Below are 20,254 nucleotides of genomic sequence, written 5' to 3'. Positions count from 1 at the left end.
GTTAATTTTTTAAAACAATTTTTGTTGAGACAAGGTCTCACTATGTTGCTCAGGCTGGCCTTGAACCCCTGGCTTCAGGTGACCATCATACCTTTGCCTCCCAAAGTGGTGAGATTACAGGCAACTAGCCCATAACTCTATTTTAAAATTAATTTCTTACTGTAGAAGGAAATGTACCTTGACATTTTTTGGAATATCTGCATAATAGTTTTTATTAAAATAATAGAATTATAGAACCAGGATACTGTATCTACACTTGTGCTGTTCACTCTTTCAGAACTTCGAGAAACCAAGACCTCTGAATACTTCAGCCTTTCCCACCATCCTTTAGACTACAGGATTTTATTAATGGATGAAGATCAGGACCGGATATATGTGGGAAGCAAAGATCACATTCTTTCCCTGAATATTAACAATATAAGTCAAGAAGCTTTGAGTGTAAGTTTATCACTTTCACGAGGACAGTGTCCACCTTTTCAATGTCTCTTTTTTTAAAAAAATAAATAAGTAAAAAATAATATGCATTTTATTAGAACAATAGAAAATACTGGTCCCATGTTACTATGAAAGTTAGTACTTATTTCATGGACTGAAAAGGTATTAAGTTCAGTTCTCATCGTCTAGTTCCATAGTTTTTAACAATTCAAAACCTGGAGCTAACTGAAAAAATACTACCTGTGTATAAATATATAAAGAAAAAAGGGATTATAGGGTAGTGCATGAAAGAAATGGTCAGAGAAAAGGAAGATCTACTTTGTCATCTCTGTGTAACCAGTGAAGGGCCTGAAAGGAAAACAGCTATTAAATACGCTGTTACTTGATCCAGTATGGCCTATATTTATCATTCCATTTCACAAGGAAATAAAATTGAGCTTCACTGGAGTAAAAAAAATACATGTAGATTAATTATAAATTTATTACAACAAGGAGACTTCTGCATTTGCAGAAGTGTTAACACAGGCAATGGACTGACAACTAAAAAAATTAATGATTATTGCCAAACTGGACCCAAGGCTGCAACTACTTAGAGTACTAGCACAGTATTTCAGAGAGAGGGAATCTCTTGGTTTTCATCCAAGTTATTTTAGCTATTGAAGTACCCAGGGGCCCATCTTATGTAAATCTACTAGCCTGGTTGTGTGATTTACCAAAAATAACACTAACTGAGAAAGATATGTAAGTGTAGATTTATTGTCATATAAGCAGTTGGGAAAAGTGTACTATGTCAAAAGGAGTGAAAAATTGTATTGTTCACATTTATGTTAATAATGATCTTATTTTAATATACAATTAGTAAATGAATATATGTTATTGAAAAGCATTTGTGAAAGGAAACACTGTTGGAAGAAATAAAAATAATTGTAATTGTTAAAATAATAGAATCTTTATTAATGAATTGATAAAAAAGAAAGAATTTTAAAGTCTTAGTGTAGGATCACCTTAAATAAATCTGTTAACAAAAAGTAAATGAAGAGCCCTGGGCTGTCATATGTCCAAGTGAGATTATGCAACCTTTATTTTTCTTTCTGAGCAGGTTTTCTGGCCAGCATCTACAATCAAAGTTGAAGAATGCAAAATGGCTGGCAAAGATCCCACAGTAAGTGTTAAAAAAAAAAAAATACTAACTTAAATATTTGGTTTTCGAATCCATGTACTTTGAGGGAAGCCAAAAATGAGACAAAGGATGGTGGTGTTTTAAATTTTTGCTGGACACAGGCTAAAAACCTAAACCTTGAGGAGACTGGAACTCTTGGGCTCTCTGTAACTTCAGAATTCCTAACTGGGTAAAAATTGCTTGCCTTGCTTTCATTATTTCATTCAGATACATTTCATGATGGATTTCATTAATAACCTCTGTTCCTAGTGGATCCAACCTGCAGAATTCTCAGCAGGCTCCTGAAACGATGATAATGCAAGTGTCTGGAGCAGCTCCCAGATACCCTGTGGGCTTTTCCAAACAAAGATTCTTGGCAAAAGGGTAGTGGTTAGCCAGCAAATTCCATAAATACAAATCACCAGTGATAAATGGTACCTTTGTTAATTAAAAATAGCCACAGAAACAGCAATAGAGGCAGATATAAGTATCAATATATGTTCAGTATGCAATACCTGTGCAAATTGTATTCCTCTAGGTGAGATTCAAAATAATCAAGGAAGAAATCTATATTGATTTCTACAAATGACTTGCTGAAAGTAATACATTGTCATTCTTGAATATTCTAAAACAAATACGTGGAGCAGATCTTTAATGTGTACACGTCATTTAATGTTTATAATGGAGCACATAAGTCATCTCACCATTTTGCCTGAAATAATGAAAATGTAATACAGCCAAGCATCAAAATCACCCTCTCTTTCAAAAATAGTTTGGTAAAGAGGTTCCTTCCTTCATTCCTTCCTTCCATTATTTGCTCAATAAATACTGATTCAGCACCTGTTATATATCTAGCATGGAGCTGGTTGCCAAAGACATAATTGGTGCAAAGACAGAAACAGTTCTGACTCCAGTCAACTTTATTACCTTGTTAGAAAAGTCTGCCATAATCAAATGAGCATAGAAATACAAACTAATTTAGAAATAAGCTGGAAATATGGTAATTGGGTGGACAGACGAGTCAACATGTACACATACATTCAGGTCTCAGGTCATAACAAGTAATAGACCACCTTAGTGTTAAAAAGTGTTGTCTAAGCATTTATTTTGTGGTAGGGTCAAGAGACGCTGATTTCAGGAGTGAAGACTGCCCTGAGTCTTGAAAGTAGAGATGGATCAGACAAGACCGAACATGGGAAAAATACTAATCCAGTGGAAAGTGGAAATATGGGATTGAGGAAATGAAACATTTATTTTCATTGACTCCTAACAGCCCCAGGTGTAAAGTTGCAAAAGTTTTTGGCTCAAGGCAGGGCCGTGGAGGACTCTGGAGGGTAGGATCTCTGGCCTTACTAGAGGGTTCTTGGAGTGATTTATCCAATAAAAAAAATTAAAACTGGGCAGGAGAAATTTGCAGGGGCATATTTGCTATCAAAGGGATCTGTTAGACCACAATCTTGGGGGAAAAAGTCCAGAAAAATGTAGATGAAACACTTAAACAAATACATTACAATGACGTTCCAGGAAACCAATGGTAGAATGAAGTATAATGTTGCAGAGAATGATGTTTTGTCCCCTGAGGTTTTTATTTTAATAATTGTGGATGAATTAAACTATTTTTTTATTCTCTAATGAGATTTTTTCCCATTGATGTGTTTCTGATCATGCCTTGCCTTTTGCCACAATAATATCCCGTGGCTATACTGAATTGCACTGTCCTTTGTTCAAAAGGATTTGCATTTCTCATTCATATGAACTGCCATAGGCAGAATGTGCAGAATTTAGGTACCTTTGTACATTCTATTTCCAAAAATTGCTGCTGAGTTTCTGAAGAATCTTAGACAAGTCATTTGGTTTCTTACTTCCTTTGTCAAAGTAGAAACCCTCTGGGGTTTTTGTTTTGCTTTCTGACAATTAAACGTTATTAGATAAAAATCTTCAATACATGCTGACATTTTCCCATAGTTTTGTCATGCTGTAATTTGTTGATATTTTAAATTCTACTATATGGCCAGTTATACACAAGGGAAATATCTAATGGAGTGCTCTTTCCTATGTATTTTTAGGACTCGGCTGGACAGGTTTTGTTTGTCCATACAACATTGTTGAGTGCTGGGAAATACTAATCAAAAAATACATGTTTGGTCTATGCAAGAAAAGAATGTCTGACAAATCCATCCCATTTCATACATGTGAAGTACTTATAGAAGTGTCCTTTACTTAGGCTATGGGGAAAAAAAAGGCCTGTGGCAGAAAAATAATGTGAAATAGATCTTTGAAAGTTGTACAGAACAACCTATCCTTCTTACATTTCTCAATGAAACCACATACTTAAGAACTTCTTAAAAGTTGGAATAAATACTATCTAATAACCTAATATTTTTAAAATACAGGAATTCTTTCAATTTGCACAAATTAGTTGTTGTGAAGAAACTGGAGGTGAATTAGATGGAGTCCTTACATTTAAGTCTTTGCAATGTGCTAGATATGGTGAGACATATATACACTGATATTCAGAAAAAATACCCAACATTTAATGGAACAGGCCAGGTCCTGTTCTAAGTGCTTTATTTTAATCCTCATAACAATACTGCAAGGTGGACATTATTGTCACCACCTGTATTTCTAAGATAAAATAACTGCATTACTAAGAAAGTGAGAAACTTAAGCTGTGCTGCTGTGAAGTGGGACGGTCTTTGTCTGATTAAGTCACATACAGCTCTGGATTCTGTACCCTTAGCCACTAAAACATGCTGTCCCTCCAGAGAGAAAATGATAAATGCTAAGGGATACACACAAAGCACAGCTGGGTTATTTAAGAAAGGTTTGATAGATTTTGTGGTAATCATATTAGAACTTCTGTTAACCTTTTATTTCAATGATACTGAAATTCGAAAAAGTTGTACCCTCTCTCTCTTCCAGCCTTTGGTATGTGCTGCATGCAATTGATTCTCTTTTCCTTCAATTATCTTCCCGTGTTTTCAGCCTGGGAAACATCTACTCACCCCTTCAGGTCACAGTGCATACAAGCACGTGAACTCGTTCCAACTGATTGTCAGGGCTTGCGGGTAGGACACAGTAGATGATGAGTTTATTAATGCTTTTAGATTAATTATGTTTGTAGTGCATTTATTATGCATATATTTTAGAAGTATATTTTCATTAAGCTAAAACTTTCTGCTTTTAGCTCTGTTAATCATCTAAGCAAAACATAAAGTGTTAGCAATTAAAATCCATACTGCTATAACAACTGAAAGCAAAAATAAAACAGAGTTAAGCATCCCTTAATCCTTCAGATTTTTTGGTTGTATCAAATTTTAGTTGACGTTATAACAAGATAACAATTATAAGAATAAAATTTAATGTGATTTAAAATTTGGTCTTAGGTAGTAATATAGCATAATTCTGTAATAAACTAACGTTTTTAAAGAAAATAAATTTTCATGGTCGGATTTTCTGCCTTGGCTAAAAAGAATATAACCTACTTCCCATTTCTCTCTCTGCCCCTATGTACTCACATTCCTACATGCTCCATTTATTTCTAAATGTTAATATTTTATTCATACTCTAAATAAATTGAGCTTAAACAATAGCACATGCTGTCAAACATATCCATGAGATAGGGCTTAATGAATGTACTATGTAAATACTATAGGAGACGGTTGAAAAATTAAGTAGGATTATATATATTTAGATATATATACATTACATGCACATGGTGTCAAACTTGATTTATTAATTGTAGAATATCAGTTTCCCTATTTCTGTGACCATACAACCCTAAGCTCCTAAAAAATATATTTTCTTTTTCCAAATACCTTGATTAATTTCCCTAGACCAAGGAGGTATAGACCAAGAAGAAGAAAGTATGAAGTATTTTTGTGTCATTGCAGATTATGGACCATGATGAGTCAATATTTTTAAAGGCCTATTCACCTGTGCTCCAGGATATATTTTTTAAACGTCTATTTTTATATTATAAAAGTAATATATTTTCAATACAACAATCTTTGAAGACTTAGAAAAGTACATAGAAAGCAACAGAAAATAAACCATCTCTTATTAGCTCTTCGACCTTGGAGACTTAAACTTTCTGTGCATCTTGGTTTTCTTATCTGTGAAATGTGCTAATCCGTAGCACTTAACCTTATTGGGTTGTTAAGAGGATTGATGAGTTAATATTTGCAGAGAGCTTAGAGCAGTGCATAGTACACAGTTAATGCTATATCGCTGTTAAAGAAAGTAAATTGCACTACTGAAACATAATCACTCTTAACAATTTAGGGTATATTCTTCCAGGGTTTTGTTATATAGACATAAATGTGTATAAAAATAGAATTTTATTATATGCTGTATAATGTTAGCAGCTTTATATTTCACTAACATTGTGCCAGGAAATCATTTTGAAAGAGAATTAAACAATGAAAAGAAAGCATCCATCATATTTATTTCCACTGAAGTCTCTAAGGCTTCATTCATACTCCAAACTTTTTGTGGATTTTTACTGTGGTCAGGACCTGCACTAAGCTCTATGCAGGACAGATGCCCTGACCATTTCACCGGTTTATAGACAATGTCAATTTTAAAATGCAAATAAAACAAATCTAATATTGGACAGTTGGATGTGTGTATTATTTTCCAGATATGATTTCTACTGCTTTATTAATATATTGTCCACAACAAGTATTACCATTGCCATTTTAGGAATGCAAAGATTGAAGCATCCAGAGGCCAAGTAACTGTCTTCAGTTCTGAAAGCTAGTAAAAGATGAAGCCAAGGTTTAAACCTAGGTCATCTGGCTCTGAGACCTGCATACTTAAATCTACTCTGTCTTCTCTGCAATATTCTCTATTGCCTATCTGAAGACTATGGTAGGATGGCAGACCAACTGTAATTACCTCTCTGATTTCATCACACGGTTATCCTCTAACCCTTCTAGGCACTAGTCCCCAAGTAAATCCTGCACTCTCATGTCTGTGTTTCTGTTCATGCTGGTTTTTTTTATTTTTATTTATTTATTTTTATTTATTTATTTTTTTTGCTGAAATGTTCTTTCCTTATGTTTTTGCCTGTGAAAATCTCTAAATTATTCTGCAAGACTCAGCTCAAATGTCACCTCTACTCAAATCTTTACCCCTAGATCAGCATTACTTAATGCCTTTCTTTCCTTCTACGGTACATTTAAAAATACAGTCCTATTGCAGTATCTACCACAGCCTGATACATTATGCTATCCTTTCTTTAAAAGCAGGCATTGATTGAGTCTATTCATTCCACTGTTGCTAGTACCATATACAGTGCCTCGCATAGAATGACTTCAGCACATATTTGCAGGATGGAATTGACACTATTGCAGTAGTCTAGGTCAGAAACGAAGGCAGTACAGTGGAAATGGAAAGGACCTGGATAATCATTTTCAATAGTTAACTCAGCTGAATTGTTTTTCCTTTTGTGGTCTTGTGTGTGGGGAGGGGCAGGGAGCACATTGAGCAACAGATAGTGTGGGAATCTGCTCATTGCTAATCAGAATCTTATAGAAAAGCTGCACAGTGGAGAGTGGCCATGGTTCAAGTCCCAGTTTAGTTACTTATTAAAACTAGAACTCTTTATTTAACCTCTCTGGGACTCAAATTTCCTCATCACTAAAATGGAGTATTAATAAATTGGAGCATTGTTATAAGAATTAAACAATCGACATCAAAGGATTAAGAGCTCTGTGAATATTAATAAATGTTACAAAAACTAAAAAGTTATATCAGTATTAACTTATAAAAACAACTGTGCATCCTGGCTAACATGATGAAACCCCGTCTCTACTAAAAATACAAAAAATTAGCCGGGCGTGGTGGCACATGCCTGTAGTCCCAGCTACTCGGGAGGCTGAGGCAGGAGAATTTCTTGAACCCGGGAAGCGGAGGTTGCAGTGAGCAGAGATCGCACCACTGCACTCCAGCCTGGGTGGCAGAGCGACACTCTGTCGCCCACCCCCCCCAAAAAAAACAACTGTGGACTTCTCGTCCAATGACAAATTATAAAGCAGCTAAAAGTACAGGATTCAATGTTAGAGATGTATGTGTTTGTAAATCTGCTTTAGTTACTACCTATATGGTCTCAAACAGGTTATTTTTTTAAAAAACTCAAGTTTATTTTTCTAAAAGGGACTCAGTTATGGTAAAAACCCGAATGAATATGTGTAAAGTGCCTAAGTAGCATACAGTAAGTGTTAAATAAATGTCAGCTCTAAAGGTAAAAATCAAACTTTCTAGAGGTAAAAATAAAAGGTAAAATATACAATATGATTATTTCACAATCTAGGATGTAATAAACTCTAAATAAATATTAGTCATAATAAGCAGATAGATATATACATGAAATGAGTATAGTTGGCATTTGAAATATAAAAGAGATGTTATTGACTTCTTTCATTTTACCAATACCAGTAATTCATGAAAGTACATTGACATCCCTAAGACCCAAGATGAGAGAGACATAACCTGTTATTAAAGGAATTGGATTGAATTATTTATATCTTATGGGGAAATATTGTATACAGAATCCCAGAATGACTAAACTTGAATGTGAAAAAAATACGCATGTGTCTCATTCCTCATAGATTCCCTTTACATAGACATATTATAAACACACATATCTCCTCTGTGTGTTTTCTTCAGAAACATGTTATCATCTGTAGTTATGTAATCAATTTCCAGATACCTCTTTAAACGAGTGTCAAGATAAAATGACACTGTGTATTTAACAAAAATCCTTAATGTCTTAAAAATAAAATGTATGGTCTGGTCTATAAGGATTAATTTCTTTGACTAGAGTTAATGATTGATTATTTAATAATAAAAATCTATTATAGAAACATCTGTATAAAATTACTGCATAAGAAAAAAGTATATATTTGCTGGCAAGTAATAATGAATATAAAAGGAAAAAATGATGGAAAATGTAAAGTAATATTGACTTTAGTTTTAACTTCTATTTTAGCAACATTTATTTTGTTTTAGTTTTAAATAATATAAATAATAGATATGGTTTATAAAAAAATAGGAGAGGCCAGGCATGGTGGCTCACACCTGTAATCCCAGCACTTTGGGAGGCCGAGGCGGGTGGTTCATGAGGTTAGGAGATCGAGACCATCCTGGCTAACACAGTGAAACCCCATCTCTATTAAAAATACAAAAAAAAAAAAAAATTAGCTGGGCATGGTGGCACATGCCTGTAATCCCAGCTACTTGGGAGGCTGAGGCAGGAGAATCACTTGTACCCAGGAGGCAGAGGTTGCAGTGAGCTGAGATCATGCCACCGCACTCCAGCCTGGGCAACAGAGCAAGACTCTGTCTCTAAAAAAAAAAAAAAAAAAAAAAAAAAAAAGGAGCATACATGGTACCTAGCAGGGGGAAAAGCAACATATCTTTTCTGACTACCCAGGGAAAAATTACTGTTACCTTTTGATATGTTTCTTTATAGTTTTTTATAAAAATACTGTCTCTAATATACAATCCTTTTATTAATGTTCTTTGAGAGAATGACTTCATGAAGTCATTCAGTCTCAGGCTTGATTGAATTATAATCAGCAAAGGATAGTGAAGCTAGTAACTGTGGAACATTCGGTGGTTAATTTGGTCACAGAGATCTGCATCTAGGGCTGACTATGTTTCTGTGTTCCTGCAAGGTCACAGTCAATTGAGAATTACAATAATTATTTTGTTTCATTGGGTGAATAAATGACAGCCTTGCCTTGAACTGGGAGCAAGTGAGAAAGGAGTTTCTACAAGAGAAGAAGGGAGTATTTTAGGATATCCAGGGCAAAGAGATTGATTATGTCATTCCTCATAGAAGGCAATCATTATGCTGGCATTTTGTTGGAGATTAGTTTTATTTGCCAATTCTTAAGGTGAATAGTGTCTGCCATTGTGCACTAATGGTAATATGGAACTTGTATAGGCACAGGTGCATTCAGAACATGTTTGTATAATGTGTGTGTGTTTAATGTTTTAAGGAAAACTTAAGAAAAAATAACTTCTGTGTGTTAATTTGTAAACTTTCTCAGGTAAAGAATACATTTATAAAGTTTCAGGACGTAAAAATTTAGACAGTGTTGTAATACAAGAATAATGAAATATAGCATTTTACTTACTATCTGTGGTGGATTATATTTCTCTTGAAATAAATCAGTGGAATAAGCCATGTTGTTATTTTAATATTTCTGGAAACATCTTTTAACAATAAAAAAAATGGAGCAGAAAGGAAAATGTATAGCAAAGTATTGCCAAATAATATTTGCATTGATATGTATAAATTTGAGAGCATTTTCAAATGAAGTATTAGAATTAGTCAAGATTAAAACAGATATAGAAAAAGCAGGGCATGTATGACAACTATGTTCAATTGCATTCTACAAGGGTAGAGATTTTTGTGTTTTTCTCAGTAAGGATGCCCAGAGAATTTGACTATACCCTGGCAAATAGTAGGTAATCAGTAAATGTTTGTTGACTGACTGTTTCTGTAATAATGTTTTGACTATTCCTGAGCCACTGTTTTTCTTAATATTTGATTTGGTACTTCTACAAGTTAGATAAGTATTCTCAAATTACCTTTAAGAGGTGCAAATATACTAATAGTTCCCCAAAGATATGGCCTAATACAAACTTGTCCAACCTGTGGCCCAAGGGCCTCATGCAACCCAGGATAGCTTTGAATGTGGCCCAGCACAAATTCATAAACTTTTTAAAAACATGAGATTTTGGGGGGGATTTTTTTTTTTTTTTTTTTTTTTTTTAGCTCATCAGCTATTGTTAGTGTTAGCGTATTTTATGTGTGGCCCAAGACAATTCTTCTTCCAGTGTGGCCTAGGGAAGCCAAAAGATTGGACGCCCCTGGACTAATACATCAAAAGTTTATGTCACCTCATTGTTACTTATCATACAAGATCTCAGGTTAACATAGCTAACTGAAATAACAATGAAAGTCATTGAGTTACTAACTGCTTATTTGCTGATTCTTTTAGCATGGCTGTGGGAACTTTGTCCGTGTAATTCAGACTTTCAATCGCACACATTTGTATGTCTGTGGGAGTGGCGCTTTCAGTCCTGTCTGTACTTACTTGAACAGAGGGAGGAGATCAGAGGTAAGTATAACTATTTAACATTCTTAGTTTTGATATTAGTGTCAAGGATTTTTGAAGCTGTATTTTAGAGTAAAAACTTGGACATATCAATATTCATAAAATATTTTCATGCCCTTTAAATACAAACTATATTACATTTTTTCCTGTCTGCCAAGTTACTTGAAGTATCACCTTTTGCCTTCAGCTAAAAAAGTATATATATTTTATGTGTATTATATATGTGTGTGTGTATATATATATATATATATATATACTTTTAGTTGGAGGCAACTATATAGTTTTAGTGTATATGTATATATTTTTAGTATATCTGTTTTATTTGTAAAGCTGTAAAAGATGAAAGAAAAATGTTATAATTTCAAGATTACTTGAATGTAATACAGTAATAATATTTGCTCCAAATTATAGAAATATTGTAGCATAAACTTAACCTTCTCAAATCTAGTGTAAGTAATTTCTTGTCTTTCAAATTCAATAAAATTTTATAAATATATATCTGTAAAAGATGTATAAAGTGGGATGCCAAGTGTCTGCTGAAAAGAACTTGATGTAATTAACAAATCATACTTTTATCTTAGACCAACATCATCCTACATTAGGCTATTCCAGCCTTATTCTTAAATTAGTTAAGGTGATATGGGGCATTATGGTATGATGTTTGCTAAACACTAGTCAAATATATAGCTAATGTATAATCAAATATGAGGCTGGTTGAACTTCACCTGTGCTACTTAAGCCTGTCTTTGTTATCCCAGTCCACAACTGTTGACTAAGGAAAGCACATTACACCAAGAGAGTTACTACTCATTCTTTTAGTCAAACATGTTGTTTTACTTAACATAATTATTTTAAAAACTGAATTTTCAAACTTGGTTTGGTTTTATTATGCAACTTAAATATAGAAAGTCCAGTTTTTAAATAATAATTTTAATTTGATTTTAGAGATTAGAATTTTGAAAAAAATAAATATGTCTACTGATCTAAAGCTTATTTTCCTTTAACAAGGATTAATCTATTTTAGTTCTAATATGACTGAACAATGTTTTATTAAGTTGTTTTTCAGACATGTAATTTATACATAAGTATCTTTTAATGAATAAAAAGTCATTTAAAAATAACTAATTATAATTTGACCCCAAAATGAGACATTTTTTAATGTGGTTCAAGATGCTATGAAATATTAAAATTCTTACAGGAAAAGTAAAGTTATGCTTTTTGGAAGAATACAGTTGGCTGCATTGAGCTTGTCATTAAAACCACATGCCTGTGATCAATTGATTAAATAAACTACTGCCTCAGACGTCTGCAATCTGTCAGACACTTCCCTGAAGTCTGTGCAGTCACTGTACAGGCCAACAATAGCATAGCCATTTTCAGAGCACAGATTTCAAATAAAATTATTTTCCCATGTAGGAATTGCCCACTATGCACTTCAAAGCTTAATTGGAAATTCTGTCCAAAAAAATAATCTCCTTTGGAAAACCAGCATGGAATACATTTTAATCACTTTGCTAAATATGAACTACTTTAGTCTCACTTCAAAAGATACGTTTCAAAGGAGAAGGAGTTTCATTAATGAATCTCTGAAATAATACGTGAACATCTTAAGAGCCAATTTAGGTATGAACAGGGTTATGATTTTTAAGCTTTATAAAATGTAGTCCTTGATAGTTCACTCTAGTCGGAGAGTTTCACCATAACATCACTTTTATATATTTGTAGTATAAAATCCATATTGTAAATATAGAACTACACAGTTTAATCAATCTTATAATGGATTTGTTTTCTTTTAGTTTAGGATAAAAGATCTCCTAGCATAAAATGACCACGTGATGCAGAAAGTTTTATTTTGAGAGAATTCTTCTCTATCACTAAGATTGTATTTTGTAATGACCATGGGTGATACTTACTGCTGACCCTCTTGTATTATTATTAAGAGATGACATTTTTCATCTATTCAAACCTAATTTTGAATAGAAGGTGAACCAAGTTAGGTTGGCAGAGTTACTTTAATTATTCAGTTTTATATCTGGGACATTACCTACCATCCTTCATTGGTCTGTCTTCATAGATATTCATTGGTTCTAGGGGAATATTTGATAAGCCTACTTCGTGTTTGGAGCATCACATGCTTTTGTTATACCCCATTTCTCTTCTATTATTTGCGAGACTGATTCAGAGCTTTCTGAGATTTCAACAGTACTCACCTAAAGAGCCTGGAATCCTTGCTACATGAAGACCTAACCACGGTTCTTCTCCTGTGTCTACTATCTTTACTCCTTGTCTTCTTTTCCTGGAAAAAGATAAAGCAATACAAGTGAATCATGACTTTAAATGAATGAATAAAACATCAAGCAAAAATGGTGATTGGTTAATTTTGCAGCAAATTCTTGGAATATTACCACATCTTATCTTTGATTTCATCAGATGTTTTCATAACATCTGTTTCAACACCCGAATACCAATTAAGCTCCCCTGACCCTGACCCTTATCAAGCAGATAACTTTACCTTAGACTGACCAAGAATATCACAGGTGACCAAGAGTGTCATAGGTATCGAAATTATCCCCTATGCTTTTTGAATGAAATTTGCCACCAATCTAGTCTGTTTCAGTATCTTTTTGTAGGATTTTTTCTGTTTCAGAAGAAAAATTATACATTTTCTGTATTAAGTTCTTTGATAAATAACCTTCATCACTCTGTTTTATATCTTCATTCCCTTTCCTCTACGTTTACATTTTTTTTTTTTTGCCCATTTAAAGAAAGGATTGGGTTTCTTTCCCTTAAAATCCTTTTTTTGGTTCTGTGACTTCTTTTTTCTAATTTTCTCCTTTCTCTTTTACTTCATTACTAAGCTTCTCAGAGTAGGAGGCTGAATTTCCAGCTTTTGTGCTCCTAATCTGTATGTCTTTATTCATCCTTTCCAATATTTCACTCCTACACATTAACTAAAACTGTTTAATTAATGGCAGATTCCTCAGTGACCAAATTGACTCCCTCATTTTGTATCCCTTCTCCTAGAACGATCTGTGACATTAAATTCCGCCATTCATGCTCTGTATTTTTCATTGCCTTTATTGACGTCTGTGACCATAGGACACTTTGCTATGCCTACTTTTTAATTTTTCACCACCTACTCTCTATTATTTTCTCTCATTGTTCAATCCAGAAATATTCATTTAATGAGAATAAAAGCAGAATCAAAATCATGTTGAAGCTACTTTAAAGCTTTAAAGACCTTAAAAGCTTTAAAGGCTACTTATATGTCAACAGAGAAGTAAATTGGAACAATCTTCAGCAGAAAATGGCAGGAACAGAATTGTGTTGTCACTTATGTGTTAGGTAACAGATGATTTGTGGCACGGTGCGTGGGGGGTGGAAAAGTTGTAGGAGATTAGTTTGAGAGTTGACATAGAAGACCACAAAAGAGATCGTTGTACTCAGGTGATAGCAGTGGTGACAGAGAGTATAAAATGGTATGAAGTATAAAATAGTATAGATGATGTTGATGGATTTGGTAAGGAAAAGGATATAAATGCTGACACTTTTCTTGTTTGTTATTTTCAGCCTCTTTAATTGTGTAGTTGCCATGAACTGAGATGAGAATGAAGAGACCATGTATAGGGTAAAGATTATAAGCCTGAGTTTGGTCTGTTGAATGAGAGATCCCATGGAAAGATCCAACTAGTGATATCAAGTAGGCCGTTAAATATAAGACTGAGTATATACACGTGTGAGTCATTGTTTTATAAGAGTAACTGGAGCCCAAGAAAAGTGTGGATTTAATTACGCAGAGAGGGAGTTAAAGTATAGAGTAAAAAGAAAAGAATGACTGTGGTTGAGACTTGAGGGTCTCCTAACTTTAATGGCCAATTAGAGGAACATGAACTTACAAACAAGCCTAAAAAGGACAGACAGGGCTGGGCGTGGTGGCTCACGCCTGTAATCACAGCACTTAGGGAGGCCGAGGCGGGCAGATCATGACGTCAGGAGATCAAGACCATCCTGGCTAACACGGTGAAATCCCATCTCTACTAAAAATACAAAAAATTAGCTGGGCGTGGTGGCAGGTACCTGTAGTCCCAGCTACTTGGGAGGCTGGCAGGAGAATGGCGTGAACCCGGGAGGCGGAGCTCGCCAGTGAGCTGAGATCGCAGCCACTGAACTCCAGCCTGGGCGACAGAGCGAGACTCTGTCTTAAATAAAAAAAGAAAAAGAAAAGAAAAAAAAAAAAAGGAACAGACAGAGAAAGAGGGGTGGGGAAAAAAAGACTATGTTGGTTCTGGGAAATAAAAATAAGTCATTGTAAAAACATAGAAGTTTTCAACAATTCCAAGCGCCATTGAGAATCCAAGTAAAATGAGGTCTAAAAAATAAGCACTGAGTTTTGTACCATAATTGTCATTAAAGAACTTATCAATAAGTGTTTCAATGCAATAATTGACGTTAGACGCTGAATTAAAGTGGATTGAAAATAAAATGACAAGTCAGAAAATGGTGGTGAGGATGTACGTAATTCCCTGAGAAGTGTGGTTTATAAGGAGAATGGTATATGGGAGCTGAAGGGGTTGTTTAAATAATGGCATAAAGCCTCCAATTATTAAGATGAAAGTATGTATCAAAGAAACACAAAGAATAATGGAAATCTAAGGTGCCTAAAAAGACGAGATAAGATGAAATCCAAAGCAATGAAATCCAAAGAATTGGCCTCAAAGTTAGAGAACTAGTCTCATGTATTAGTGGATATATCAATATAATATTACATTACTAAATATAATATGATATTTGTGTGTTTAGTAGTGAGGAGTTGAAGATATATCATTTAAGGGCTTTGCTTTCTCTGCAAAGTAGCAATAATGTGAGTTGAGAATAAGTTAGGGGATCAGAAAAATCAGGATTTGACTTTAGTGGCAAAGGCCTGAAATTTTTGATGACAGAACCAGTTGTGATAAGAGAATCTTTGAAAGGCCACTGTACATTGTAGGGGATCCACTTGTGGTTGGTGATCACAAATCTGTAATGTATTGAATTTACTTTTTTAGGTTGCCTTCTACAAAATGTTTAGTAGTTTGGAGGCAAGTATGGAGAATGTAGATGGATGTATTCCTTTAGGGTATGGATGCAGTGAAAAAAGTCATACATTCAAGGAATCGAATGTTGTGTCAAAATTTATTGAAATTAAAAAATTTATTGAAATTAAAAATGGAATCTGGCCAGGCACAGTGGCTCATGGCTGTAATCCCAGCACTTTGGGAGGCCAAGGCGGGCAGATCACTTGAGCCCAGGAGTTTTAGACCAGCCCGGGGAACATGGCGAAAGCCCTGTCTCTATAAAAAAAAAACAAAAACAAAAAAACCCACAAAAAATAGCCAGGCTTGGTGGTGCTTCCCTGTAGTCCTAGCCACTCCAGAGCCTGAGGCATGAGAATCGCTTGAATCTGGGATGTGGAGGTTGCCGTAAGCCGAGATCGCACCACTGCACTTCAGCCCAGGTGATAGAGCTAGACCCTGTCTTTAAAAGACAAACAAACAACAACAACAACAAAAACATGCAATCTAACCTGTTAACAAAGTCAAAAAGAGAAAAGCCTAACGAACTGGGGAGAAGCAGAGAAGATTTCTCAGGAGACAAGTTTTACGAATTATTTCAGGGTGCTTGAGATAGTTATTAGGTAGACCACATCTGCTCCTGGTGGTGATCTAGATCTAGAGTGCTGTGCAATGTAGGAGTAGGTCAGTTGAGAGCAAATGGTACCTAAACAACCTTACCAATTCCTGCAAGACGAACTCTCACTTATTTGGTCAAATCAGTCTCCAGCTCTAGAACCGCAACAAGGCTTACTATTTTTTTGTTGTTTGTTTTTCTTCTGGTTTATGATTATTGATTTAGTTTAGTGGTTACATGAATGAAGATCTTTTGGAAATCAGATTCACTAGGAGTCAGGAGACTGAATTCAAATTGTGCTATTATCACCCTTTAACTACATGGTCTTCTGGACAAGTCATATTTTTTCATCACCTGTAGAGTGACTTCATTGATGAAGATCTTAGGATGCTCAGAAAGAACCTTTTTAGGCTGGAGGACTGTGATTCTTTTTAGGCTCTATTGTTCTCTATTATGTTTAGGGAGGTCCTGCAGTAGTATAGAAACTCAAACAACTATGTACTAGCTTTATTTCTTCAAGGAGTCAAAACTTTAGAATCATCTTTGTTTTCCTGAGTATGATCAATTAGAAATTGGTTGTGATTGATTATCACAAATATATTGTTGTTTGGATTTACCTTTTTAGGTTACCTTTTACAAAACAGTAGCTTGGAGGCATGTACAGAGAATGTAATAGATGTATCCTTTCAGGATGTGGAGGCAACGTGAAAAGGACAACAAGTACAATGAAATTAGAACCACTGAATTATAACTGATGCCAACCTCTGTTGATTGCTACTATATAAATTTTCTTACATCTCTGCTGCTCTTACCTTGACCACTGAAAACATGCCATGTCAGATTATTACCTCCTAATCCCTGGACTCTTTTAATAGGAAACTAACCAATTTTCCTGAATGCAGTGCCTGTTTTTATACATTTCATTCCCAATCTCCTTAAAGCTCAAGATAAAGTCCAACTTTCTAGGGCAAGGTTTTGATCTTTCCATTTCCACACTCAAAAATATTATCGACTTCATATTTCTTTCAGGATAACTTTCAAAAATCTTAGCTTGATAATTAAGATTCCTTATCATCTTATTTGACCTTATTAAAATGGTCATTTTTTTTTTTACTTTGAATTTTGGTAGGGGGCTTGTACTAACTTTATGTAAGAAAAAGGTACATATTTATACTGACAAGATATCTCTTCTTGGTGAGGCTAAAACCATTGAATCTATTGCCCCCAATCTATAGTCTTCTCTCTTCCCTTTTCCTGCTTAACTTTCCTTCTCAGTAGCAAGCACTATCTAACATATTCCATATTTTAATTATTTATTACTTTTCTTACTAGGTTATAAATTACTTGACTACAAAGATTTTAGTGTATTTTGTTTGCAATATCCCCAGTGTTTAGTCAGTTTCTGGTACATGGCAGATGCTCAGTGAATTTTTGTTAAATAAAGTCATGAGTAAATGACACATTTTAAATGTGAATTATGAATTATTTTGTTGAATCTTGTACAGTGCTTTATATGATAAAATTAAACAGTAACATAAAATGCTATTTTTAAAAAAATCTTAATTATTTTGAAAATAGTATAGTCCTTACATAGATTGTTCCTCTGTGGACAGTTTTCTTCTTTTGGCTGATATTCAACACATCTAGTTGAGATTTATAATAATACTTGGTTTTCAAGTGATTTTTGCTGATGTTGATTTGAGGAGAATGACTTCTTGGATCAGCTCTCTGGGGAGTGTAATAGAATGAGGGCTAGCCCTGCTGAGGTTAGCTTGTAATTACAGATCGATTCTTCTCATAGTTTGAGTAAATCTTAATGTAGTAAATTGGAAGGCATAATAAGCAACCAACTAGAAAGCATATTAATTTTAACAATGCTTTGTTTTACTAATGAACAATTGTCTTCACTAAGTAAGTTATCATTGCCACATTTTAAATTTTATCTACAATAAAGGACCAAGTTTTCATGATTGACTCCAAGTGTGAATCTGGAAAAGGACGCTGCTCTTTCAACCCCAACGTGAACACGGTGTCTGTTATGATCAGTAAGTAGACAACGAAAGAGGGAGGATTAAACATAAAATAACATGGAAAATTAGCTTGACATGGTATGCCTGTTCTTGATGGTTGTGTGGATGATAGTATGTGAGTAAAATAATACGAAGAAAGTTGTGAGCTGAGAAATAGTTCAGTTTCTCATTTGTAAGAATATTTATGATTAAATAATAAGCATGTAACTTATGACAGTTTTGTCATTCCCAGTGTAGGCCAAGCATTTTTATAAGTGTGTATATGTATACTTATATATTATCATAAAGTAGTTTTCAGTGTTTTCTGTAATTGTTTGTAGTATTAACTACACCCACTTTTTCTCATGTTTTAGTATTTTTTTCTTTACCTTTCATTATTTTTTATTTGTTTTTAGTTGACAAATAATAATTGTATATATTTATAGGATACAATGTGGTGTTTTGATCTATGTATACATAATGGAAGAATTCAGTCAAGCCAATTGACATATCCATTACCTCACCCACGTATTTTTTTTGTGGTGAGAATGTTAAAAATCTATTTTTAAGCAATTTGGAAATATGCAATAAATTTTATTTACTGTCACCATGGTCACTGTGCAGTATAGTAGATCACTAAAACTTATTCCTTGGATAAACATCTTTTTTTTTGCCCCTCCCTCTGTCCTCCAGCCCCTGATAATTAACCTTTCTACCCTCTGTTTCTATGAGATCAACTTTTTAGATTCCACATATAAGTGTGATCATACATTATTTGTCTTTCTGTGCCTGGCTTATTTCCCTTAGTGTAATGTCCTCCAGTTCCATCCATGTTGTCAAAAGTGACAAAATTTCATTCTTTTTTAAGGCTGTATAGTATTCCATCGTGTATATATGTACCATGTTTTTAAAAATCCATTCATATGTTGATGAACAGTTAGGTTGCTTCCATGTCTTAGCTTTTGTGAATAATGCTGAAATGAACGTGGGACTATAGACAATGAAATACCACCTCACACCTGTTTGAATTGCTATTATCAAAAATACAAATGATAACAAGTGTTGGGAAGGATATGGAGAAGAGGAAATTGTGTACATTGTTGGTGGGAATGTAAATTAGTACAGCTATTTTGGGAAATGGTATGAACATTCCCCCAAGAACTAAAAATACAATCACCATATGATCCAGCATTTCCTCTTCTGGGTATATATCCAAAGGAATTGAAACCAGTATGTCAAAGAGATGTCTGCACTCCTGTGTTTTAGTAATCTTTTAGAAATGGTTAAAGGGGTGTTTTTTCAAAGGAAAGATGAACAAAGTGCACGTGTTAGCCAAGTCCATTCTCTGTGGATTGTCTAAAAATTGCTATGCCAAAAAGGAGATGGTAATAAAGCTATTTTTTCATTTTTTCACTTTACACAAAATATCAGTTAAGCAGCGGGCCTAATTGCTTAATGATCCACACATTGACAAGGCAATTTTTAAACCTCAGTCATTGAATACCTTTCTATGACTCACTTAAACGACATTGTTTTGATTGAGACACTTTAAAAATATGTCTGAGTTAGCCGGGCACAGTGGTTCATGCCTGTAATCCCAGCACTTTGGGAGGCCGAGGTGGGTGAATCACTGAAGGCTGGAAGTTCGAGACCAGCCTGACCAACATGGAGAAATTCTGTCTCTACTAAAAATACAAAAAAATGAGCCGGGCGTGGTGGCATGCACCTGTAATCCCAGCTGCTCGGGAGGCTGAGGCAGGAGAATCACTTGAACCTGGGAGGCAGAGGTTGTGGTGAGCCGAGATGGCGACATTACACTCCAGCCTGGGCAACAAGAGTGAAACTCTGTC

General features: G+C 34.5%; 1 protein-coding gene across 1 annotated transcript in view; it reads left to right on the top strand.

The window, feature by feature from the left end:
• SEMA3C (semaphorin 3C) overlaps positions 1–20,254 on the top strand; it is a 177,229-nt gene that overhangs the window by 90,798 nt on the left and 66,177 nt on the right. Inside the window, exons 3-6 of the mRNA XM_527801.8 lie at positions 278–438; positions 1,535–1,597; positions 10,612–10,731; positions 18,350–18,440. Coding sequence (XP_527801.2) covers positions 278–438; positions 1,535–1,597; positions 10,612–10,731; positions 18,350–18,440 — 435 coding nt within the window. The remainder of the gene's footprint in view (positions 1–277; positions 439–1,534; positions 1,598–10,611; positions 10,732–18,349; positions 18,441–20,254) is intronic.

Source organism: Pan troglodytes, chromosome 6, assembly GCF_028858775.2.
Source record: "Pan troglodytes isolate AG18354 chromosome 6, NHGRI_mPanTro3-v2.0_pri, whole genome shotgun sequence".
In the NCBI taxonomy this organism is placed as follows: domain Eukaryota; kingdom Metazoa; phylum Chordata; class Mammalia; order Primates; family Hominidae; genus Pan; species Pan troglodytes.
This window is presented reverse-complemented; position numbering and strand designations above follow the sequence as displayed.